Source organism: Enoplosus armatus, chromosome 4 (assembly GCF_043641665.1).
Source record: "Enoplosus armatus isolate fEnoArm2 chromosome 4, fEnoArm2.hap1, whole genome shotgun sequence".
Taxonomy (NCBI): domain Eukaryota; kingdom Metazoa; phylum Chordata; class Actinopteri; order Centrarchiformes; family Enoplosidae; genus Enoplosus; species Enoplosus armatus.
Genome location: NC_092183.1, coordinates 17,713,902 through 17,741,365, shown reverse-complemented (window position 1 = coordinate 17,741,365; position 27,464 = coordinate 17,713,902). Strand labels below are relative to the sequence as shown.

Here is a 27,464-nt window from a genome sequence, read left to right as displayed (position 1 = left end):
GGTCTCCCAAGATACACATTAATAAGCCCATAATTCCTAATCTAATCAGTCATGCTTAACCTCTGTGTGTGCTTGCTTGTGCGTGTGTCTGTGTGTGTGTGTGTGTGTGTGTGTGCGCACATACTGTATACTCAGGTTCATTAGTACTCCCTCTAACGAGCATGACCAGCAGAGAGAGATACAGCGACCTTTGCCCTCAGATAAATCTCAAGCTAAATTTTGTGTTGGCAAAGCTGCAAGGCGAAGCAAACCCTTATCAATGATGCCCGACACGTTTTAATTTAAAGTAATATTGGATGAGACATTAAGCACGTGGATCAATGGTTCATTCAAGGTGTTATCCTAGATAGTTAACACTTTGATGGCTTAAATGTGTCGGATTCACCCAGGTCGAGTCTGAATGACGGCCAAGCACACTAACTAACAGTCAATTCTGAAAACACACTCACTTCTGTAGGCACCTGTACACACTGTAACACAAACAAACTTGCATACACAACATTTGTATGCAAGTTTTTCTGTCCTGCTTTCAAGGTGACAGTTTCAGACTGTCTAAGCTCTTATTTGACCCATGAGAGTAAGCATGAGCTCAAACTAAACCCCCCTGCTGTCTCACTAAGCACAAGTTATTGCACAAAATCTTAACTTTGACTGTTATCTGTATCATTATTTCATATCCCATGAATTCATAATGATATCATCTATATTCACCATATTAGACACACTTCTCAGAGGCAGGGACTGATTTTCCTCAATAGTGAGAACAATGTCTTCTATATCCAGATTTGTCACTCCCTATCTTCACGGTCTTGAGCCATCTTGTGGGAGCACGGTTATCAGACGTACAGATTATGTGCATCTGCGTGTGTGTCCGCAAGCACTTTCTCCAGTGCACAAAAGTATATGCTTATATATAAGGACTCATACGTGTGTGTGTGTGTGTGTGTGTGTGTGTGTGTGTGTGTGTATGTGTTTCTCTGTGGGTTCTCTGTAATTGTACACGTGAAAAAAAGAAACTGCAGATGCTTTATGAAGTCAGAATGGAGCAATTAAATACCCACTGAGGGGGTGAATCGTGCAATGTCAACAAGAATAAACTCCCACCATGGACCAGACAGCCTGGCTCAAGAAAAAATGCGAGGAGAGGATTTATCCGTATTGCACTATCATGGATGGAAATAATGTGATGCCTGAATAAGAATTCACAATGCAAATTTAGCTCTTTTATTCAGTGTGTTGGGAGCTAATGTTTCTCTCTTGATTTCATGCCTTTCAGTGTTATTAGAAATGTCTTCTTCCTCCTGAGCCTACTGATCAAGCAACTGCAAACTTTATACAGTTTATACAACTGCTCACCAGTGAGAAATTAGTTGAAATGTCTGCTTTGTTACCTGCTAAAAGAAAAGAAGAAAATTGGTCTGGTTTTGGAAATAGTTGCTCAAAAGGCACAAGGTTACCATAGAAAAAAAGGCTGTATCAGTCACTGCAGTACTAAAGCAGGACAGATGCAGGAGGATACAGTCATGGCGGAGGCTGATGCTTCTCAGTGTCCTCATAATGACAGAGACTTCAAACTCTGGGGGGAAACGAGAATAAGCCCGGGCCAATATAGGCAGAATGAGGCTGATTTTGCCATTATAACGGCGAGCTCTTTTCCCTCTTGGATGGAAGCCTGGGCTGACAGTCAAACATCATTATGAGCCACTGGCCTTGCAGTTTGTCACTGTCAGAGCCTCTAAATAGAGACTTTGTTTTCAAGATTTGTTAAGATTTATGACATTCAGGCACTATTTAAGCGATGATGCACAACAAAGTCATTTTGTTTAATGTGAAGCCACTTTGAAAAATGGCAGATTCTGTGGGTTGTGGGCTTATTTCCTCCAAGCACAAATATAATAGGAGGCATTGTGCTCGTTTTTAAAATCTTTCTCTCAATCTGAGGAAACACAGATGCCATGTGAAGTGTTGGGGTATTGCTGAAATGAATGATGACATTTTCACCATCATTCTTGAGTCCACCATTGAACCCTGTCCCTAAAAATCATTTTGCACATTTCTATGAGTTGTGGGAATGAAGCCCTGAGGTCGGCCAAAAATGAATTGGCCAAGTGGTACTGCTAAATACTTGAATAAAAGATTCACTGTGTGCTGGATGACCTGGTATTCTTGCTATGAGTGCAAGTAGCCAACACACTTATTAGTGCTTCCTAATTCCTTCCTTGATGTGTTGCAGTTGTGGCCTCATCGCTCTTACAGCTGCATTCTGAACAAGACTGTAAAGACTCCCTTATGAAAGAGATGGTAATCATGAAAGCACGGTATTATACATGAATCACATAAATTGTTTCACAAAATGTATAAGTCCTTCACAGAAAATCCCACAGCAATAATACCACACAGGCCAAGAGAGGTCTCTGCAATTTCACCGCTGAGCACCACAGGTGCATCTTCCCCCAGCTCCCTGCAGCACAATTACAGGAATATCGTGGTGATTTTTCTATACATTTATTATTGGGCCTCGATGTGACCGAGTCCCACGCTTTCCAATGAGAGCACCCACCGCCAGCGCCCTCTGCTGGCCCGCGGAGACTCCACTTTATAAAGTGCTGTGATGCCTCGACACACATGCAGTCAGTGCTAAAGGAGCGTTCACTCCCTCCAGAGGAGCGCGCAGCTTTTTGAGGGAGCCAGTGGTGAGAGGGAGAGACGAAAATCCGGTCAGCTTTTTGTAGCACTTTCAGATGACTTCTTCTACCTCGTCAGAGATATTGGCATAGCTGACAGATCATTTTACGCCAGTTTAAGGAATGTTTTAGGGACAAATTGTCTCCAAGGAGCAATTGGAGCGGGCAGTCTGAGCATTTTATAATGCGGAGTGATCAAGTCTCAGTAGTTTGTCGGCATGAACGCAGCGCAGGCGGACCCTGAGAAACTGCTTTCATGGATTGACTGATTGATTGATTGGCATTTGATTTTTTTATTTTTTTCAAGATCAGAGGATTTTTCTGTGTCGCGGTTAGTTTAATACCACCGCCGCCCCCCCCCCCCCCAAAAAAAAAAATCGTGGATTATTATTGGGAGTCGAGTTTTTTTGGAGGTGCGTCTTTACTGAGGATATTGGTATTTTTTTTTTGTATCAGTTAGCCTACGCCTGGGTGAAGGATCCGTAGAGGGGAATTAACCTTTCACACGGTGGAAATATTAGTCTTATTGGACCCTAACTCATCTCTCTTGCCGCTGAGTCCAATATGAAGTCTGTGTGGATGAGCGTTCACATCTTTCTTCTGCTCCTAGGTGAGAAGTGAAATATGGAAATATGAAAAATATGAAACATATGGAAATATGTACAACTGTGTGCACATTGTGAATAGTGTGTGTGTGTCACATACATAAATCCTGACATCAGTAATCATGGTCAGGTAACATTTCCTGATATGTGTCCACTTTTCTCATGCAGGAGTTGTTGGAGGGCACAAGGTTATTCCGCTTTTTTTTTTTTATTACGTGTAGTAAAATGCTGATGGGCGTTCATGTTACAGCAGGAGGGTCTGATTAGAATCTGTTTAATTGTCACTCACAGCCTTAAACCGAACTTGGTCTGTGCGAGTGGATCACTTGTGTTGGATCCATTAAACTACCACAGCTTACGTAGCAGGAATACAAAGCTCATCATTGTAGCAGCACAATGCCAAAGCTTTTAGTCAGTGAAGGGAACATCTCTGAGGTCTTTTCAGTTACACACTTGTTTATGGTTCAATATGAGAAAATCCCTCGTCATCATCATCATCATCATCACGTTTACCATCATCAACACAATCATTATTATAGTCGTCGTCCACAAACGTCCGTGCTTCAGTTGAAATCATCTGAATGATCAAATATTTTCACAGTGAACTTCATGTTACTGCCTTCTTACCCGTTGCTCTCTGATACTGATGCAGTGTCCCCTCGTCTCCGAGCTCAATGCTCAAGATCACCACAAGGGGTCTCTCTTGTCATTTCACCAGAACTGTCTTGTACTTTGGGCTCGTGTGACGGTGCGTTTCAATCCTGACTCCTGTCAAACTGCATCACCTGAGTCTCCGCTCTGTGGATCACTGTTTACTCACTGTAAACTAATTTTCTGGTTACGTAGATGTGGATTAAGTGCTGCTCTTCATTAGGTGGTCGTTTGATATGAGATAATTAGATAAGTCTTCCCTTGATTAGATTTAATAGCAAACTGAAAGCTGCAGTCTAACTTGTTTCGGAGTCATTAGATGCATTAAAGTGAGAACAGGTATAAGCACAGGTAAATATAAAGTAAATGAGACACAACAAGACTCACACATGTAGAGATGTATGATACTAACGTGGACCATGAAGAATGTAACTGTCTTTCTAAAAGATGCCTTGGCATGTATGGTCATGTCATAGGCCATTAAACCTGTTTAGAGGTCCCACATTCTGTTGCATCGACAAAACAACATCGAAAGCAGGTTCACGATACGTGTTTACACACACACACATATATACAAACACAAAATCCCTCACACATTAATTTACAATTCCTGACCCCTCTTTCTTCTTGTCACCCCGACCTCTTCCTCCTCGTCCCCACCCAGATGAGGCAGCGAGCTCCTGGGATGGACCCTCAGCTTTGTCCGTGTCCTTGGCCAATGGTTCTCCAGGATCACCAGGTGCCGGGTCTGGGCCCGGAGCTCAGCCAGAATGGGTGGACTGCATCCAGGCGAGTGACATGTGCAACCAGAACCCTCACTGCAGCTCTCGGTACCGGGTGATGCGCCAATGCCTTGTGGGCAAGGAGAAGGAAGCCATGCTGGACAACAACAGGGAGTGCCAGGCTGCCTTGGAAGTGCTGCTGGTTAGTCCTCTATATGACTGCCGCTGCAAGAGGGGCATGAAGAAGGAACTGCAGTGTCTGCAGAACTACTGGACCATCCACATGGGACTAACTGAAGGTAGGAGGCAGATGGTTTTACGATTCTCTGTCTCACAAAATTCACATCACATGTTTAACTGTGTGGCAATTTGCAAGCCTAGAATATAATAACACCTTTTTAAGTCATGAAGTTTCTTTGTAAAACCACAAACGTACCAGTCAGCTTATTATGAACGATCGGGGTCTCCAGTGTCATTTGTTTCCTTCTGTATTCCCTCTGTGGTTGTGAATTCAGCTTACAACATGTTCAGTGGTTTTTGTCACTGAATATGTAATAGCAGGGCTCTACATGAGCCTCATGGTCAGGTACAACATTATATGCATACAAGAAGACGCATGTGCACTGCTGCAGTAAATAGTCTGTGGATGTGCAACACTCCTCCATTGATATCAATGTGTATGACTTTGCGCATTCTTCAACATTATAACATTTATTTTAAATGAATCTTCCGATCTAAAGTACCAGTGTACTTTCCGGGCAAAGACAAGAAGGATGTACACCACGCCCATTGTTGATGCCCTATTCCCCAATGCCCTCTTATTGTGATACCCAGAAGCCCCTGATGAAAAATATATGCTTTCCTACTTTCCTCACCCTCTCGAAGGTAATGGATCTATAATGGGATTACATTAAGTAGACCTGTTATGGTAGACTTATTGGTTTTCACCTAAAGTGTTCCATATTACCATGTAATTAGGTTGCAGTCGTATAGCTCAGTGGCCCTTATGTGTCCACTTACGCAGGATATAAAATAGCACTCTTGTTGTAACATTGAAACCTTCTGGTTTTTACTTTGCAATGTGTTCAGAGATCATAAAGCAGCCTCCTGGACTGACATAACTCTTGGTCCATCTGTAAGGGTCAAACGCACACAGTGTTTCACATTAAGACAAATCTGACTGAATCAGAGCTGCTAGAGATGCCGTGCCCTGGGGATCAGGCTAACGGGGGACCTTAACCCAAGAGTGACCTTTCTCCATGCTTGTACACGTGGCCGAAGTCTCCGTGACTGATGTCAAGGGTCATGCCACGTAAACATGGAGGACATGATGTACTCAGCTGTTTTGACACGTGGGGTAATGGTGGAAACATTGCAAAGTCTCTGAGCTTTGAGCATTCTGGGCTTTTGTGTTGTGATCCGTGAAGTGATTGGCCAGGCTGACTGCTCATAACACCAGCTACACTTCATCAGACTGATGGCAGCAGAGGGTCCCTGACATGAGTTCAAGGGAAATGTAATGACATGGATGCTCCCCAGGCCTTCTGTCTCCCTTCCTGTCTGCCTCTCTTTTTCTAACTCATTCTCTTCTGCAATGATCTGTTCTCCCTCTATGTCTCTCTCTCACTCTCCTTCTCCTTTCCTCAACAAACAGCGGCATTAAGTGTTTGTGTTTGAATGCATCATGAAAGTCGCCTGGCTGTCAAGGATGGAGACCTCCTGTGCCTGCACTATGCCCTTCACAGAGCTTCTGTTTCTCTCCCAACAAATGCCTCTCAGCAGTGTCCCGTTTTGGCCCTGTCGCCCTCGGAGATAAAACTCGCTTTAACACAAACGAAAAGCTCTTACAGTGCAGCTTTAATCTAATCATGATCCATTGTGCAGTCAAGCAGGCTTTTGTTAACTGGAAACAATCTATGTACAACATCCATCTCTGGAAACAAACACGAAGGGCCCAGCAGACCCTCTCAAAATGGTGCTAAACCACTTCTTCAGCCACCCAAATAATTTGTGGATAGAACAGGACGGTTTCAATGTAGTTGCTGGGTTAGATAACGCGCAATGTAGCTTTGAAAGGTTTATTTTACTCATGTTCATGTGGAAAGATGAAGAGCACAAGAGTGTATGAGAGAGAAAGATAAGAAAAGCGAGGAACTAAGGATTAAAAGAAGAAGAGTAGAGCTAGAGAAGGTGAAAGGATGAGGATGAAACACACTGAGGAGGGTAATTTCTACTATGTGATAAGCTCTATATGGAAACTAATGTCTGGTGGCTTGAGGACAAACATATTCAGCCACTTTGCACATAAGGCCACTTTTCCGCAGCCCAAGGCCAGTATAAAGTGTAGAAAGCCATATAGAAATCTCTATACGTTTCTATGTTTCTTATGACCCATGTTGACCAGGGGCAGGAAGTTGGCCTGGGAGATTGAGGGCGAAACCATTAAAGAGAAAGCTGATGTGGACCAGGGTTGGACTGGGATTGAAACAATGCCCTGCTCCCAGACCAGCCCTACACACACAGCACAGAGATGCTCCACTGCCTCGGGCAAGGTTATTACACTACCTTATTTAGTGCGTATACTAATATTCTTTATTTCAAATACAGAAGTGAAAGAAGTAAGACAGAAAGAGTGCACCTGCTAACATGAATAATCATGTAGACCGCAGTGGACAAACACAGTAAACAGGGAAAAAAAATAAATGTTTTAAATTTTATTCACTTTAGAAAGATAAAGGGATTTTATGTTCTTGTTTTGTCTGACAATACATTTAAGATTTTACCATTTTGGCTTTATGAATGAGAAACATGAGAAATGAGAAATGAAATACTGTTTTCCCTTATTATTTACAATTTTGTAGTCTTGTTCTCAAGAAAGAAAAAAATATATATCTTTTGAACATCTGCATCAAAGAACTGTTTGATCATTTCTACATAATAATTTTTCCAAGATGTGCACAATAGAGAAATGTCTGTGGGATCACGTACACTTCTTTAACTTGGGTGGAATTAAGACTGATTTTAATTAGAGTTTTAATGTGAGAATGAAGGAAGGATCGCCTCCACAACATCAATCAAAGTACTAGCCTGGGAGGTTTGTACTCTGACAACAGATGATTGTATTTGAAATGTATACATTAGTACATACTTAATCTAGAAGATCTTTATTATTTTTTATTATTTTCTGGCTCAAAAGGACTTTGTCAACTAAAAGACCATAACACATAGGTGTATTCCTCATGTGAATCAGTTCAGAGGCTGTACTTTCAGTGATGGTTGGATTAGCAACGTAAGCTAAAGCAACAGTAAGAACTAAATACCCTAAGAAATGACAACTCATGACTGTCTCAGATTGTTTTGATTTGATTCATTTTGTTTTTGTGTTTGTGATGAAACAGTGGGTTGTTGGTTTGGAATGGATAATGATAACACATTAATAATAATGATCTATATGGACTAGAAAATAAATGTATTTATATTTATAAAGTTGAGTTCTTACAAGTACCCCTTTAGTCCCTTGTCATAGTATCCGGTGTTGTGAGTGGCCTCCAAGTAGATGCAGAAATGAAGCACCTGCAGTTTGGAGACAATTGTGGTCAAAGGTGAAGTTACGGTTGGTTTGTGTTCTTCCATCTGCCAATAAAATAAAATTAAAAAAGGCAAAAACAACCTGCCTATTCTCTCACATCTGCCAATGTCAGAGACAAGACAAGTAGGCTAAAGTAATGGTTAAAGAAATCTGTTATATTTCAATTGCACATTTAAAAGTTCTGTTCTTTTATTTCAATTTTAATTTCTAGTTGAGGTAATTCATGGCATGGCCTGATTGCTGTGGAAGGACGTTAAACAATGGTTCAAAACGATGAAGGACAGAAGGGAATATGTAATGTCACCTTGTATGTGAGATGAGTGTTAATCATTGCTAAACCAGAACACCATCAGACAAGCTTCAGCATCACTTGATGCCCCCACTCAGGTGGTGTGACGTCAGTAGCTGGTTTCAGCGGCCAGTAAACATCTCTGTGCTATGAAAATTAATTTCAGATGTAGTTCATGCACAGGCTTTAAACCATTGTGTTGGACTGAGAAACGTGCTGCTCTCTTACCTCTCTTTCTTGTGAAAGTTCACTCCTCCTTCAGTCTGATAACTGGAAATGTCATACTTATTCGAATGCAAACTGAAGAGTCTACCCCGAGACTGAAAAGTTAATAATTCTTCAGTCTTTAGCCAAGTCAAACCAGACTCACCATGAAATGCCAAGGTGGAAAGGCCCTCAAGCTGCAGTGTGTCCTCTGTCTGTGAGATGTAACTGTAAATTACATTGGTTATAGCAAACAAGGTCCAGACACTTAGGAGCAGCATGAGTGTCTGTCTTGAAAGGTGTCTCAAAGTTGACAATCTGTGGGATGAAACAGTGCATTGTTGCTGAGAATACACTTTACAGTACAGAGTGCCTCAGTACAGTGTGACAACAATGTGACTCAATACCATCATCAAGTGTTGCTTGGTGTGTCTTCTTGAAATATCAGCAGAAAGCATTTTGACACATTTCAGCAGGTGGTGGCAGCTACGTTTTTGTCGCATTTGAAATTTCAAAACACATTATTGCCGGTGTGAATCTGTCTGAATAACGAAGCGCTGCAGCTATGATGTGGGGTCAGATTTCCTAATTGATTGCTATACTGTTGCCTGCCTTTAGGCTACTGTACTACCCTGTTTGGCTTAAAAACCCAAGCAAAAGGGTGTCATAATGCCACACTTTGAGCTATCAGTAATGGTGCTAATGGTGACCCGTTAATTGTGTTTTCTAACGGAAAATGGCAGCTGAATTCAATGCGTCAATGCAGCCATCCTTGATGGATAATGGGTGGTTTCTGCTCTGAATGGGTTTTGCAATGAGGTCTAGCAGTTTGAATCTATAAAAGAAGTAATTAATAAGAAAGTAACATTGGCTGCTGCACACAGGGATTGTATGAGTGGCTGCGGTTCTCTTTCAATTGTGCTCTAGGCCTCATGTGGATATAGTCTTGTAGGTTTGCAATTGGTCATTTAAACAATAAGTTCCACACCTCCAACATACATTATTTCATAGCCTCAGCTATGAAATAACCATAGCCTGGATCTCTAAGTAGGAATCGAAGATCTTCTGTGAGGACCTTTCAGAGCAGTTTAATTAACTGAGCCAACTTTCGCTTTTCGAGAGAAAGGAGAGCTCCACACCAGCCTCTCCCAGCTCATTGTGAGAGGAGACTGGATCCCATGAAATGACAAGAATACCAGACAATTTTGTGGAATGATTTATTTTCTCCATTTTCATGAATGTCAGCGTTGCAAAGGTCACCCACTGAATATGTCACTACATCATGCTAAAACCACAAGTTGGCCTCTAATGCTGTGGGAAGTTACATGGACTGGACAGTGAAAGAATGCTGATAGACTCCGGCGGGGAGGAAGAGAAATGGAGAGAGCGAGAGAGAGGGGACAGGAGGTGAGGACAGGACGTTGGATAGATGATGAGGGGGGGGGGGGGGGACATTTAAGAGAGAGACAGAGAAAACCAAAGAATGAAAGAGTGAGAGGAAGAAAGACAGAGTCATGGGGGAAAACCACAGGGGAGGGGGGGGGGGGTTACAAAGGTACACAGTATTCCTGGGTGAAACCATCATTACTATGAGCAATGGTAGCAGTCACCGGCCATTACCTTAGCCATCCACTGTCATAAGCAGAACATTTTTCCAGCCTGCCCTGCATGTCAGGGTATAGGGGAAGCAGGCTCCTGCATGCTGAATATGTCCTCTCTGCTTTCTCCCTTCCTGCACTGGAGACTCAGTCGGCACTCGCTAGGTGGCTACTTCATCATCAGAGGAAGGGACCTGTCGATAGCTTCTGGATGTGATCAATAAGGTCTTTCAGAGCCCCCCCACCCTCTTCATCCCTCCTGCTCTCCTTTCATCCCAAAATGTGAAAAGGATCAGTGAAATATGATGACAAAACAGGCGCTGTTTGTCCTCATAAATCTGTCTAATGATTTTCTATACTGTAAGGTGAACTGCCCGAGATGACTCCCATTCACTCTGAGGCTGGTATAGAGTGTGTGTGACAGTGGGGCTGAAATGAGGGCCGGGTAGCGGGGTTTGGATTAGCCTTTTATAGCAGAGTGAGTTCTCAGGCTCTCTATCAGACGGCAGAGTGAGTGACGGGCCATTCTGCTCGCTGAATACTGTCATGATGTGGGCATCAAGACTCCTGGCAGAAAGGTTCACAGCGGCGCTGAATGAATGTGCATCGCAGAAGTCAACTACCAGACCCGGCGGCTGTCATCACAGCATGGTTACTTCTCTTTCTCTCTCTCTCTGTCACTCTCTGCATCATTAATTGAAATAGCTGCTTGTTGAAACAAGTCAGCCAAGTTCTCTTTCTTCCACATGGAGGAATTCAAAGTACAACTAGGAGTCAAACACATTTCATACAGTCAGACTAATCATATGGGTTGTCATCCCTCAGTTACCAATGCAGCAGCACTAATCATGTTTACAGGAAATATTTAAATTGCTTGATATCGACTATCTAAGCTGCTGTAAATTGGTAACATCCAGAATTATGGGTGTTTCTATGCATTCATATTGATATAAAATGTAAAATGATGAGGAAAGGCTGATGTATTGGGCTGCTTCCTGTTTTTAATGTTCTCCCCAATATGCTGCTAAGCCATAAAGATGATAGCCGCTTTTACTAAGTTTTGCAGGATTTACACCATACTCAACATTTAGTACCTGACACCAGGTATTAAAATGCTGATTTAGGTAAGCGAGTGTGTAACTATTCATATTAACATTACAGTCGCATAGCCAAAGGCAAGGCTGAACATTTCAGCACTCATTTTCACAGCTGTGTTTAGCCACCACGCCACACACTGGATTGGAATTGTGACTTGAAATATTATTCTGAGCTAATCCAATATTCTATTTGTATGGTTTGAAATTGAGTTTAAAATGTCAATATCACTTCAAAAGCCAAGCCGTTAACTAAATTTATGCTTCAACTTGTGTTCTGTTAAGCACAAATTCGAAGAAAGATGCATTTGTGGTATCACTTTACTTTATCTTTCCATTGTTGAAATGAGCACATTATGGGAGGAAGCTGAGAGAAGATTAATGCATTTATCCTAATGTGATAAAAATGTGAACTCCCATATTCCAGCGTTTCCTCTGATACATTTCTATAGAATACAAGTGTGCTTTGAGAAGTGGTTTGAGGAGTGTTTAAAAGTGTTCTGGCTAGCCTTATCTCCACTGACAGCTCATTTGCAAACACTGGGAGCTCTGACAGCAAAGGCTCGGTCACCTTTTGTTACCACCCGAGTTCGTGCAACAACCAGCAGGGCCCTGCAGAGGACCTCCGGCTGTGCTCCAGGCTGCTCAGGCTGTGCTAAGCTTTATTTCTTTTGCATGTGATTAAAATAAGAACAGAAGTAGTGTTGCAAAATATTATTATTATTTAAATAAGAAGTGATATGTAATATGTAACAGGAGTATTTAGGTTGTTTTTTGTTTTTTTTACAACATTGCCTGCAGCAAAAATAGGGAGCAATATAAAATCAATATTAAACAGGAACACAATCAGTATAGGGGACCTTTAAAAAACAAAACAAGGTGAATGACAGTTATTAAAATTGACTTTGCTTCCAGCCATAAACGGTTTGCCAAGAATGTCGCTAAAAAATCCATAGGACAGTTTCCATCACCTCCGGAGTTTAGCTTCATTGATAATGCATATGAAAAGGATGAGTGATGGCTCCTAACGGCTTCATAAAACCCCCTTATGGCAAAGGAGAGAACTGTGAATCTACTTAAAAGCAGTATTCCTCTCATGCTGTAACTAGGGGAAAGGCCTGATTGTCTGTCTGAGCTCTGCCGGTCATGCTCCACACTGTCAGAGCAAATGAAGTCAAACGGAGGCTTAATTACAGCGATAAGTTGTTGCCCTGTGGCTAAAAACATCTTATCGCTAAACAGCTGGGAAGAATTTTCTATTATGAATGCATAATTGGGTCCAGGGTGACTGTCAAAGAGCACTTTTTTTAAAAGTACAACAAGACCTCCTGCTGGGTTTTTCACATCCTAAGGGTGTGTGTGAATATAGTGTTTTGCAATTGTGTGATTCAGCACGGCTTGTAACATCCATGTAAATAAGCTTTTAAAATTCATTAACTACAGCTGTTGTTGCGGTTTGACGTTATTGTTTTATAGGATAACCACAGTACACACTGTGCAGTTCTATTTATGAAATTTAATGTGCCTTAACACTGTTTGATTCCCGGCTGATTGTGCAGCGAAGCTTCCCTACTCTGTAAGAAGCAGCCTGAACAAAATGGTAAGCAACCTCATAACAAGATCTTTTGCTTTTGGCAAAAGATAGGGCATCCTTTATTGCATGTTGCTCTGCACAGTACAAAGTGTCCTTGGTGTACTGGAAGAAGCACTACACTTTCCTGTGGAATATTTGCCTCTTTTTTTCAAATGTCTTCTGCTGAAAGAAGACATGGAAGGAGGGTTCAGGTGGTGGTTTGCTGAGTAAGTGGTAGTCTTGAACTCTTGAAAGGCTTCTAAAGAACTATAGCTTTAGACGGTAATTGTTGTAATTAGACATACTGAGAGATCTCAAGTCCGGCAGCCTCTCAAGTCCCTCTCTCTCTTGACAGAAATGTAAAGACCTACATGAAAAAAGACATGGGTGACGCAAAGGCCACTGGAAAGAAATCGAGGCAGAAATACACTTTCTAATTAATGCATGTGCATACACAAACAAGAAAGGCACATACAGTACACTCAAAACTTGAAGGATTCAGGTTCTGTAAGTCAGCCTCCCTGTTGCCCTCTTTGTGTCACTCCTCTCTCCTCTCTGTCTGATTTTCTCTGTCTTTGTCTGTCTTCTCTTTTCTCTCCTTTGTGTCTCTGCTCTGACTCTCCTCTGCTCTTTTTCTCTTTCTCAAAAACACACATACAATCCTCAACTGTGCCAGATGTCAATAGCTATATGTGCTCAGAGAAGGTCCCGCTGAGCTGCTCCATCTTGTTATGATTGTCAATATTGATGGAGAGGGGAGATGTAGAACTAGACATGAAGCAAGTCTGAGGTTGGTTTTCTTTACTCTGTGGATAAATTATGATAGAAAATTCCCTTTAGTAATTCCCCTTTTTTCCCTTAATTTTCTAAGTTTAATCATTCCTTTTACTGTGTGCCAGTGTGCATGTACATCTTCCTGTGCTTTTGATTAGTTTCAATGGACAAATTGTACAACTTGCATTCCACTTTTGGTGTAGTTTTATTTCTGATTTCTGACTATTATTTGATGATTAAATATGTTCACAGGAGACATGAATAACTACTGTATGTACTGGTACCTTCCACAATAGCCTTACCTATTATCAGAGCAGCTACAAGACCACATTTTATCAGCTTGCATCATCTTTTTCGAAAGCTTTCGGGGAGGACGTTGATAAACAAAATGTACTATATCTATTGATTGGATCTACTGATAGGTTGTCTAGGCAGCGCAGTCTTGTACCAACAGGTTTCAGATTTTCTCATTTGTAGCAGCGGTCCTCCAAGCCTTCCTCACAACACCCTCACTGTGTTTCTGTTAGGATCAGAATGCAAAGCTATTACACACTGGAGGGTTTGTCTCAATCACACCGAATGGCTATGAATTTTAAATGCGGGATTAGGGCCTACAGAGGAGCAGGCACATGGGAGAGACTCAGTCAGTAGAGTGCTAATTTGATTAAAAAAAAAAAATCTGTTTTTATTTTTTTACAAACAGCTCTGGTAACACATTGTTAGCAGGGAAGATGCATTGCTCATGCTTTAGTCCTTCGGCTGCTCCTTCAAATCAAACCACAGCAGGAACAAATACTCTCTCCAAAAGGAAATTATTTGACCATGATGAGCATCCTGTTTTCCATATGAAAAAAATAACTAACCGCTCATAGTGGGAGTCAGCTGTTGGTCAGCCAAACGAACACTGGGAAATGACATCATTACAGCATAATGTTGCATTTAGATTTAAAAAAGCTTACTTATGACAGTGTTTCCACTGGATGTGTGTTTTGAATAGGGCCAAAAAAGGAATCCTGAAGTGAGTTTCCTCTCTGTTTTTGTGTGTCTTTCAGATTATTAGAGATAAAATGCGTGCCTACACATATTTTCAAATGATCATTGACAGTGCAGGCCTGTTTCTGTTTTTGATTCTTTGGAAACAAGTGTAAGTGCAGAGCAGGTCATCGCTTTGAGTGATAATGAATCTTTGTCATCCTTACTGTTGTTGCAGGTGGAGACATGGATGACTCATCTCCATATGAACCTGTAGCACCAAACCGCCACCCTGATGCATTCCGCTTGGCCTCCATCTCTTCAGGTACAACAGGTTTGATATTAACTGAACACTTGGTGGTTTATCATGTGAGTAGAAATATGATGTAAATATGTGTTTGAGAGAGGGTGAAACAGAGATTCCATTGGCATAAATGACAATGTAGTGATCTGAAGAGTTGATCTGTGACCTGTGTTGATCTTTCCTGACCTCCACCAGTCAACTATCCTTGGCTGTTGAATAAAATGGGTGCTTATCGTTTGATCTCTCTTGTGACATACGACACCTGTGGTGGGCTTGTGAGGTAAACCATATATTCTCAGTGTGCTACCCCACATTCTTCCCAGCTATTGATTTGGTTTCTGTTTGATTTCCTCTTTGGTTTACTAATTATACAACCCAACACTCAGCAGGGGAGCTATAGCCTACCATTTAATTTACTGGTTATTACCGTCATGGTATCATTAATCAATGCAGATCTTATTAAGACACAGCTACAATGGTTAATGCAGTGCAGAGAAGCGAGTTATACAATAGGTATGATTGGACCCAGGGGCGACTCCTATCCACTGCCAGAGCTACAGGCTACAGTCACATGAAGATTCAATCGTTTTCTTTCATCCAGTTCTGACAGAAATTTCCGGAGGATATTCTCTTCTATTTTTTTGTCTTTTTTTTGCCAAAAGCAATCTACAAACACTGAAGACAGCACATTTCCCTTTTCTTTTGGCTGATGTATCTTTGTTTTATAACTGGGAGGTACAAGAAAGACACGCTTTTTGCATAATCCCCGTAGTTTGAAATCAGCAGTGTATCATTTATTTTTGAAAATGCGCTTGTTTGATATGTTGAAAGAAGGACAGAGTACCAGAATAAATGTGAAAAAGTGCAGGCTTTGATTACTTTGGAGTTTTAAGAAATGATGGCAAACTGCCTTCCCTGATTTAAGTGCATATTCATCTAGAACGTATTCAGGAAGCGCATTCTTCCGCCAAGGCTGCAGAATCCTCAAAATTTGTCATTTTAATGATAGAAAATGTTTAGAAGTTGCGCCTGGATTTAAGATCCACACCAAAACATTTATAGTCATAAACACTCAGATTCATGATTAGTTTTATCAGGGTTTGTACAAGGATAAACTTTCAATTCAATTTATCATGTTGATGTAGCGCCACCTATAGGCAAAATGCCATAAAATATTGCAAAATCATTCGGAGTTGATACACCTGTCAAATATAACTGCAGTTGCTTAATGTGCTCCAGAAGTATGGCAATATATGTCAAATAGGCCTTGGATGATTAGGCCACCAGTTATAATAAAAAAGTATGCAATATCAGAAAACAAGAAACAAATGTTTATACAAATATGTTATGAACCAAATTTGGTTTGAGTATTTGTAAGTGGTTGGAAAAAAGATTTTATAAATGTTGGAAAATCCGTGTAGGCAGAAATATGCGCGGTTAGAATCTAGTTCACGAGTTATGAGCGTACTTTCTAAATGGGCACATGTTGGCACTATCTGCACAAAAAAAACAGTTCTTCCTTGGCACATGGCCAACACTTCTAAAATGTTACTGTTTAGTAGTTTTGAGAAACCCTATTAACTAACAATGAAGAAGAAGAAAATAATCAAAGAGTACAGGCGCTTATCTTAAGACCGGCTATGGACGAGTTCACATGCCCTGGTAAAACAAAGAGCGCAGTGCAGTGTACCTAGACATATTAAGATACAACAGGGGACTCATTACTGTATCCATTTTACTTCAGCTGTTTCCTCCATTCTCTCTTCAGTGAAATATTGGAATCGCTCTCCGAAATCTGTTTAGCCGCAAGCTTTCCTCATTATTTATCATTTCTGAGGACAGTAATTGATTGTGGCGCTGAGAGAAAACCACAGGCAAACAGATAAGTAATTACACACTTGTTTTATGGAAATACTTCTCACTTCGATTACTAAGCCACACAAACGTATTCATAATCACGTCTATAAATGTTAAACTGTATAGAGACCCAGGGAATATATGGTATCTGGTTGGTTGATGAGGACGGGGGAGTGCATACTCTCCTAGAGGAAAGGTAGGAAATTGAAAAATAATCTCTGCTATTTCAAAAGTTTTTGTCTGGGAGGAAGATAAGGGACAGAAGTTGTGATAGAAATGGAAAATAATTCTATACAACTGTAGGCACTCATACTCTGAAGTTAAAATTAAACAGAACATATGGAGACTCTGTTTCTGCATTGCCCCAAGTGATACCTGCAAAACTATTTCACACAGGTTTCCCCTTCTAATGGGACTGTGTAGTCTTAGCCACTCATTTTTGCATATCTTCCAACTGAAAATGTGCATGCACTGCAATGAGCACATTTAACCCTGTGGGGTCTGTCCCTTAAATAAGGGCGGTGGCTGCCCTTTTGTGACGACAATACAGCCATGGATGGCTTTGTTAGAAAGACAGTAATGAATCCTGTGCACCTGCACCAGCAGTGTTTCATCACTTCAGTACTCAGCACAGTTGCATTCAGGGCTGACTACAGTGTGGGCCTTTTACCACTGATCCCTTTGCTGTGATGGCAGTGAGGCACAGTGTGGTCTCTTGAGCCCTGTTCCCCCACCTCAGTGTGTCACGCCTCTCGCCTAGTTTGTGTTGTGACAAGGTGGACTGCCTTCAGTGTCACAAAACGGTGCTGCTTCAAACAATGACAATTTGCTAACTTTGAGAAGCTACTGGAAGTAGCTGGGTGAAGAAGCCAGCGAGACTACCAGGTTGCATGAAAGATGCTTACTGTTACATGTGCTGCTTACATGTTTCTCTAGTTCCCGGACACATGAAATATTGTTTCCCAGAGAGAAGCCCTTTGTGGCCAGCAGGTTCTCGTAGGGGTACTCAGTTATCCCTTAGACCTTTTCATATTATTATTATACTTTAAATTGACAGTTGACACAGCACCAGACACCAGGCACAGTTAGGCTTCACTATAAGCTGGAAGTAACTTGTTCCCCATGCCATCCAAGAGTGCAGTGTCAGATAGAATTTGCCACATTTCGGCCCACTGTCATGAGGTATGATGCTGCAAACCTGCCCACCTTTCTACACTCTGCTCAAGCCTGTATCTGAAATGCGATGATGGTTACATGTTGTAAACCTGCAGGGCAGGGCTTTGTAGCAAGTCACCCTCATGAAAAATTAAAGCTGCAATAATCACATTCTGATCACAGAAATATCCTGAGAACACAATGAAGCTATGTCAAGATTTTCTGCAACCACGAACACACCTGTTACATACATCAGATGCAAAGTGAGTGAGACATGGAGAAACAAACAGAGAGAAAGAGATCATGCAAATGACACCTCTGCTCTACAAAAACATAGACAGAAATGAAAAGATTTGATAATACTGCAAAATATGCCTTTCAGCCACGTTAGACAACGACTGAGACAACTTTGGCCCTTATTATCAGAGTCTGAGCTGCAGTAGTGGTACGATCACAATGAAATCCACTTCAACAACAGGAGCAACGAATATTGCAGCAAATTAAAGGATGCATGTAAAATGCACTTGACAGGCGCTTTCTGTTCAGCAACAGCAAGACCCAAGACCTCCAATAACAATATTACTTCTAACATGAGAAACTCAGCACAATATTGTTTTATATTGTACCTTACTGTCAGAGTTGTTTTTTAACCACCATTTTATTGGCCTATGTAAGTAGCATTTTTCCTTTGTATTTAAGCTTGCAACATGTCCAATCCAGTGCATCATGGTTGAATCAGCCAATCATATATTATGTATTGGATTTCTTTCCCACTTTTCTTTTCCAAAGGAGACAAGGAGGAGACACAAAAATGTGTTTTAGACTGCTCCTACATGTTTATAAAAACACCAAAGTATTATCAAGGGTAAACTCCAGCCTAAACCAAAACTCCTCTTGCACCACTACCACCTCTTCACTTCATATTGTAGGACCCATACAGTCACTGTATTGTCTTCAGTGGAAAGCTTACTACCTTTTTGTCACTGGAAAAATCTTCATCATTAAATGATAGGGAGTGCTGAGTGAGTCGTTCCCACAGGAAATCTATTGATAATCACTTCTCTACCCAAAACCCCTTTAGTTGCTGAAAGAATTGAGCGCAATAAGTAATATTAATGCATATTTTCCCTGTTCTAATCAAATTGGACTGAACACCTGTGGGAATCTTAACAAAATCAAACAAAAAGATGAACCATGGAGATGCCACAGGAAGGCACATTAGTCTTGTTTACAGTCCCCAACCTGCCAATGACAGACATCGCCTCACCCCACCATGTTTAGTCAGTGCAGAAAATGAATCACCTTTGGTGCCTGATGTGGTCCTACTAGTTTGTTTGATGCATGCAGATTGTTGATGAGGAGTTGGGCTGCAACTTTCTTGATTAATCAATTCATTGTTTGGTCTATAAAATATCATAAAATAGTGAGAAATGCTCATCACAATTTCCCAGAGTGCAAGCTGATGTCTTCAACATAATCAGTTTACTAATATGGAAAATAAAAAAGCAGTAAGGTGGAAAAAGGCATTTTTGCTTGCATGCAGAGCCCCACTAGAGGGTTCATGGAACTAGAGTTACAAAGCATAACCATTGTTTTCTTGGTTTCAAGACAGAGTTGCTGTACGAGTCAATAACCCTCTACTCAAATCAATACGACATCATGTACAAAGGGTGTGGGGGAGAATCCTTCCTCCACAATGCACCAGGACCCTTATCAAATCCCAGATGAATGCCATATTACGTACAGCATGCGGAAATATAATTGACTGTAACTGTTAATATGCTCCATGTAAAATGTGTTCTGTTCGCTTGACCCAGCGCTGAGCTAATTAACTTACCAGGAGCAGAGGGCAGCATGGAATCCTGCATTCAGGGGTCCCTCCAGGAATTAAGTTTAACATCCCTTAGTTAGACCTTCTAATTCTCGGCACTAAGCCTCTCACCTCTCAGCTCAGTGTGCCCACCATCCAATTAAAACCAGAAAGCTGTTTCTACAGCTGGGGGAAAAAGGAACAGTGCAACAGCCGTGCTCAGCAGGCTGTTGTAATGTTTGACATTTTCACATTGTCCTCATAACAATTACTATTACTTAGGCAAACATTAAGATCTTTTTTTTTTTGCATGGGTACAGTAGGGGGTTTTGGTTATTAGGGGTCTGAATGTATCTGCGCATGTGTTTGTTTGTGCGAGAGTGGTTTTGTGTATTCTTGTGATTGTGCCTGCGTGTATTTATATGACTTTGTTTATATGCTTCATTATTCTATGTGAATTTTCTAATCAGTTTACCCTTAGTCCAGCCTTAGCTTGTCTCTCCGTGGGTCAGTAATGAGAGTTGTTGTTCGAGGCTCACTTATCAGAGACCCATTGTAATAGTCAGCGTTTTTCTAACAAGTTTGAATTAAACAACAGTGAATAATCACAGAAAGTGTTTGTTGTTTTAGTTTATCAGTACTTTTAGTTATTCCCTACTCGCATGGTGGTAATGAACAAGGAAGCAGACTATTGATACAATATTTGCGTAGGTTCACCTGAAGTGCACATCTTGTTAGATTATTCCAATACATTATGCATTACTGCCAGTGATGGCTGAAGCTAAACAGCATGCATATTAAGACTGAGGGGGGCCATTGAGGATGCTCAAGCTTTGAATTTCACTAGAGGAAGTTCAACTTGAAGAAACAAGCTCATAAACAGCTCAAGTAATTAGAAGTGTGTTTACAACGATTTAAAATTCCTTTGGACACTGCTTTCCCACATCTGCACACACACACACACGTATTCTCACATACAAATATTTAGTGTTCTCTCATCATTTCCATCTCCCGTTACTCTCTCTCTCTCTCACCCGCACGCTAATAATTTCATGCTCATAGGTCAAATTCAGCTGATCCCTGGGATCCCCTGCATTTCAACTCCACTGGTCTTCCTCTGATGACGTCTACACGTCTAACTTGCTCAGTAAGGCTTAGGGAGGTGATATTGTAGATCCAGTGTGCCCTCTTCCTCCCCTCTGGAAACCCTGCTGCGACACAGAGTACAGAGCTAATGACTGATGAGCCCTTTGACACGGAAATGCTTGACATGCTCCTCGGGGTCCTGACTAAAGACTTCCCTAACAAGCTCTCGCATGCTCACCCAGGGCCGTATTAAATCCAAACTTTGGCACCTTTCCTAATTACTGAGAACATACCCGGAGCCAAGAGCCTCTTCCTAACCTGGGCTGAACTCCCCTCTGCAGCGCAGCGTCCCTTGAGTATGGGATGATATATGAAATGCAGAATTCAAATTAGGCTGACGGAGAGCAATTACTGGGGAAGGAAGATCCCTTACTCTTTGGGAAAAAAAGCATCAAAATCCAGATACAGTGTACGTGAATGTTTTATCCACCTCTTCTCATTCATGCTCTGTCCACCACCCTCACCTCTCTCTTTATTATCCCTCTTTCGTTCTTCTCACTGGAACACAGGTCTTAGGTAATTTTCTGTTTCTCTCCGTCTATCTCCCTATAGGTGTCTCCTATCTCACATTTTACTGCTCTGCTTCTATCTGGCTTCCTTCTCTTTATTCCTTTCCCTCCCTTCCTTTCTCTCCCTGTGTGTGTGCTATATGTGCGGAAAGAATAGATGGTTATTTCCACTACATTGCCATCAGTGGGGTCTAATTTATGATGCCCATAGAGTGGAGAGCCCTATTAAAAGCCTATTTACAGTCAAACGGCAGGATCACCAAAAGCAATGACGATGCTTTAACTGTTGTTGACATCAACAGAGGCAGACGAGGCAGTCGTGAGTAAACAACGTGAGACAATTGGAAACTCTTTTTGTGAATTCATGTTTTGTATTCCTCAAATTAATTTAATATGTCACATTGAGCTACATGCACACGTAAAACATTAAAACATCTCATACATATCAGTTTGTTCTGCAGCCAACAGGTACCAAGCTATGATGGGAAAAACATTACTTATGACTTTCCCTGCACTCAATGACGCTGATTGCTCTGTGTTTATTACATCCATTAATCAATCAATGCACCCACCCGCCCGTCTATCTGTTCATTCATTCAGTCAGTGCCTCGCTTCCTGATTAATGTATAGTACAACAGCCAGCAAAGGTACGTTAATAGATATGTGTAAACTATTGTGATGCTGAGAGCTGTTGATTGGACTGCTGATGGGCTGGGTTAATTATTCTGAGCAAGAGTCGCACATCTTTCCTGAATTAGGCTGGATTAATTGAAAGCTCTCCAGCATGTCTCCATAAGTGGCTGTCCAATCTTTTAGTCTGTGTCCTCTCATTTCATCTCTCTATCCGTCATGATCAGCTGCTGTAATCAACTGCTCAAGTCTCCTCTCCCCTCTTACAGCTTTTTCCATTTTTCTACGTCTCGTATCATTAGCTTATCAACCCCTTTCTCCTCACATTATTGCAGAATATGTTTGTTGAAAACCTTCATTGTAATGCACTTGGAAAATCAATTATAACTGTAATACAATACCGTACATTTCCCCTCCCATCTCCACCTCTTTGCTTCCATCCTCTTCTCCTCCTGCTATTGCTATCATCCTGTTTGTGTGTAAGCACGTCAGAGCCATCAAGTGGGCTTTTTGTCTTATGTTCGCCCCAGGACATCTTTCTGGGTTGAGCACCAAATTCAATCTCAGCTCCCCAATCAAAGCTAGTAAAAACCTGTCCATCGCTGCAGCCTCAAAAAGCGGCTTCAGCCCTGCTTGGTCAGATAAATCTTAGTAGCTCATCCTTCTCCTATTCCCTTTTCATCCTGGACCCCCCAGTGGCCCACATTAGAGCCTGCAGATGGCCAGGGGAGATTTAGGAGCTGCAATCCATCAATGTAATGTAGCCTGAACCACTGGACAGCCGCCCCGCTAACCTCTCCTCCAGCTGGACTGTACCACCCCCCTTCAGGTCCGCTTCAGCCAAGCTTGGCCCACTTTAGTAAAACTTTGGCCCTGCTTCGGCCTCTTCATGCCCAGTGCCAAAGTCAGCTCTCTTTTGGATTCTCATTGTAATCACAGATCAACCAAGCTGCTCCTGCTTGACAAGGTCAGCTAAGTGTCTCATCCTGCCTACCAGGTTTGATGTTTGTTACTGTCACATAAGTAAATGATCCCAGCACAGTTCTGCCTCTTCAGTCACTTACACCAACAAGAGTTTGTTATGCTGCCAGACATCTGTTGTGGAGTGTTTATCCTCTCCCCTCAGAGAGTGCAAGGATAAACACGTTTCATTTGATGATACAATGATGTCTTATTTTAATAAGAGTCATAAAAGTGAATGCTCTTTTTATTCTAACAAAGAAGGAGAGGTTCTCCCTGGTGACAAACCCTGACAAAGACAATTTTGATCACATACATCTGTTGAACTCAGGACATGCCTCTTAACTCCCTGCCTGTTCATTATCAGAGCGCCTGCAACATTTAACCTTGATACATCTAAATGAAAGCCCTGGTTAATGGCGAGTGTGCTTTCTTCTTCCTGTGACAAACTCCTGATATTCTACATCTGCTATTCTTCAGTGGCATTGAGTTTTGTTTTATCTGACGTTATCTGAAATCACAAAATCATTGATTGTGGGGGTTTGCTTTTTTTTTTTTCTCCCTGTTGTGATGTGTCCTATGTATCGCCGTTTCTAGGATTGATAACGTGCGATGCACCACTTAGAAACAATACAGCATCTCTAGCACACCCCTCTAAAATAAATGGTCTTCTTCCTGCTCCAGGCTGTCTGATAGACACAGAATGAGATTGGTTCTGTTGAATAAGAGATGAATCTCTCTGGGTGTCACCATGCCGCTACGACCTCTGAAATATCATTATCTACAGGGGAGGGAGGTTAACTTCTCTAATATAGCCTGAATACAAGAGAGGAATGCCACAAGTGAACATGATCCTGCTTTATTACTGGTATATCTCAGGAAAAGGTGTGTTTTTGTACTGCAACTGTGTTATAATGCAGTATTTCAGAACACCCAGACATACCTAATGACATAATCTGTTTTTCACAAATATGATGTGCAGCCCGAGGGGTAACTGCAATGTTCCAGCTTTTGATTACACTGCACTACACTAAACATAAGAGAACTTAATCTTGTACTTGATCCATCCAATAAGTGGATCATACAACACAGCGTGTATCACAGCATCGAGTCTTTGCCAAGTCCTTGAGCTTTGCACGGTTTGGGCAGACGTTACAGTATTTAGTTCTTTCCCACTGACCTACTCAAATCAATAAGAATTCTTGCCAATATTTTCCCAAGGACTCCTGTTGGCATTATTCCCATTAAATTCATTTAAATATTTTGTTTACGTCATCATAAGTCAAATAACACAAACACCAAAATAATTGGTATCAAATCGACAACTTGATAATGTACTAATATTATGATGATCATATCATAGCATTACCTGAAAATGAATAATTTATTAACATCCAATTTGGAATCATAGCTTAATTCATTCATATTTCACTCAAGGTCTGAAACAGGCTGAATCAATAATTCAGTTAGAATGGATGTGGGCTAGCTGCAGGCCTCCAGTGGCTTACTGTTGGTTGGAGAAACAGAGACGCATAGATGATATTGAAGAGTCTCCTTCAGTGTTCAAGTCTAACATTTGCAATGAACTCCCCGATGGGCGGAGATGCAAGGATTATTGTTTTATTGGTTGATCATACTTTTCAGCTGAGCCCACTGTAAACTGTATCAGATGGATGATGTTGAGTCAGAGGAGCATTTTATTTGATCCAGGGTGTGTTAGCTTAATTGCTAATAATCCATATTTTAAATTCACTATTCATCCCCTTTGGAAATACATGTAATAAGATGGAAATCCAAAGGACTATTTCAAGTGTATGCTATGTCTGACATCAGTGTTTTAAATTAATTGGGACTGTGAACTTTTTTCCCCTTTAGGTTCACTAAAGTCACTAAGTTTCTCTCTCGTCTTTGTATCCTCTGTCAGGGATGCACACAGTGGCCCCGAAAGGTTTCCACTGCCTTGATGCCGAGAGAAACTGCAACCCCTGTCTTGACGCTGCCAAAGCATGCAACCTCAACAGCAGCTGCAAGAGGCAACGCTCCGCCTACATCGTTACCTGCAGCAAGGAGGACCCGAACAAGGGTGAAACCTGCAGCAAGAAGCGCTGCCACAAAGCCCTGAGGTTGTTCCTGGACCGCGTGCCCCCTGAGTTCAGCCACCGACTGCTCTTCTGCCCCTGCCAGAGCGAGGGCTGCGCAGAACGACGCAGGCAGACAATCGTGCCTGATTGCTCCTATAAAGATAAGGAGAAACCCAACTGTCTGGAGCTACGGAGGGTCTGTCGCCAGGACTCTCTCTGCAGGTGAAGGAAAGGGAAATGTTGGGGGGCTGGGGGGTTTTGGGATGTAAAGGGCAAAGGAGGAGTGTCCTGTACTGTCCTGTACTGTGTGTAATGCGAAGGGTAGCAGGGTAGACATTCATTTTATGTGCATGCATGTCTGTGTTAGTGCATTTTTGTTTTGTTGGTTTGATGGACAGATTTTAGTGCTGTGCGTATATGACGAGCTACTGCCAAACACATTTGAAGATTTATTATCATCGTCTTATATTCATAGAAAATGGAAAAAAGAAAATTGAATCCGTGCGTTAAAGAGAGTTCCTGTTTCACGGCAATTTTTTCCCTCCTGTGGCATCCTAAAGTTGTATATTTCTCTGTTGTAAGTTTGCCAGTGAAGTAATTAGACTTTCAGGGAAGCTGTGGCTATTAGACGGAGGATGAAGATGTGAGGCTAAGTTGAAGGGACAACGCTCAATTAAGCTGAACAAAACATTAGTGGATCACGTTGGCTGCATGGTGCCTCTATTGGATTCAAGCGGCCGGATTCAATTCACACCTACCCAGCCGTGACATGTTTCCTTGTGTTAGTGCTGCTTAGAGCAGGTGAAACACAGCAGTTGCACTATCAGCCAAATCAGCTGTCAGGATCTTTTTACCTCCCAAGAACCATGTGCTATGTCTGGCATTCAATAGGCTACACAGGAAGAAAATATGCTCTATGTTCATTAGTCTAATAGCATACAAAATGTGGGACATTTGAATAGTTCTAAGCATTTAAAAGCTCATTTATGAGCCTAATGGAGTTCGACCAAGTGTTATACCCTTGAAAGCTCACTGCTAAAAATACTCATGATGTGAGAATTATCAGAAAGGGAAACTGTTGGCTACTTTTTCCTGTCCCAGTGGGACAGATGGTTAGGCAGCTGATAGAATTCAGAGACAATCAGTGACAGAGTTTGTGGGTTTAACACTCCATGTAGCTGTCCAGCCTCAGTAGTCAGGGAAGATGATAGCACCTTCCCTGGTAAGATAGTTGCACAAGCCACTTTTTCAAAATACTTTCAGTTATTGTCAGTGTTTGCTTTAATGTGACATGTTTGGAATACATTTGTTAGGACACAACAACCAACACATTGCAGAAAAGTACTTTCAATTCAAACTGCATACAAACAAAATTAATAATGTGTTGTACAATATGAATAATAGTCAGAAAAAGCAAAATCTATGTGTGAAAAATCTTGTGCCAGAATCATTTGTTTCCGTTAGCAGTAAGAATGATTTACAGTCACTCAAACTAGTCTTGCTAGCCATGAACAACAATTCCTTGTGAGACTATCATCTGTGGTGTGTCACATTTATCCTGTTTCCATCGAGGTTACCAGCCTTCGAGGCTGAGCGTTAATGGCGAAAACCCAATTCTTCTCCGCCAACACTAAATCCAACCACCACGCTGCTAAAGTAGGGAAACTCTATCGCCTCCTCTCCGATTTATGATTGTCTCAATAATTACCTGCTTGCCTGCATTGTGTAATCTGTTTTCGGGCTGAGCTGCTTTCTTTGACCTTTAGGCCCCCAGGTGTCTGCTGTGCACCTCCTCATTGAGAAAGATGAAATAGAACGTTAAAGCTCATTATCTGTGGCTGCGTAATGCCCCACTGAGGTCAACAGCTCGATGAGCGTGCGCACACTCATACAGTACGGACAAACGCTGGCCTGCAACAACAGCCATTCAGCAGTCACACACACACACAAACCCGCACGCTCACACCATAGACTGTGTATAAAGATGGACGACATGACATGACAGCTCCCCAAAAGTGAAGCCCCCTGGTGGCTGGCTGCAGTACATGTCATAAGCCCCGCCTCTGCCATGCTAGTATATGGGACATGGGCCAAACTAAAAAATCAAAGTACACATCAAATACATTTTCCCAAAGATGGTTTCTGTCATTTTAGGTAAATCTTATTTGATGCTATAAAACATGGTGAAATGGCATGATTGACAGCTGAGATTGGCTGTGATTGACTGCGGTGTGCTCACAATTGGGTCTGGAAGGTG

The 27,464-nt window shown here is 41.7% G+C and overlaps 1 protein-coding gene across 1 annotated transcript in view; it reads left to right on the top strand.

Annotated features, from left to right (window-relative positions):
* Positions 1 to 3,248: 3,248 nt before the first annotated feature.
* The window catches only part of LOC139284402 (GDNF family receptor alpha-2-like), a 44,901-nt gene continuing 20,685 nt past the window's right edge, over positions 3,249 to 27,464 (top strand). The window contains exons 1-4 of the mRNA XM_070904658.1: positions 3,249 to 3,294; positions 4,605 to 4,961; positions 14,994 to 15,080; positions 25,051 to 25,429. Of these exons, the coding sequence (XP_070760759.1) occupies positions 3,249 to 3,294; positions 4,605 to 4,961; positions 14,994 to 15,080; positions 25,051 to 25,429 (869 nt within the window). The remainder of the gene's footprint in view (positions 3,295 to 4,604; positions 4,962 to 14,993; positions 15,081 to 25,050; positions 25,430 to 27,464) is intronic.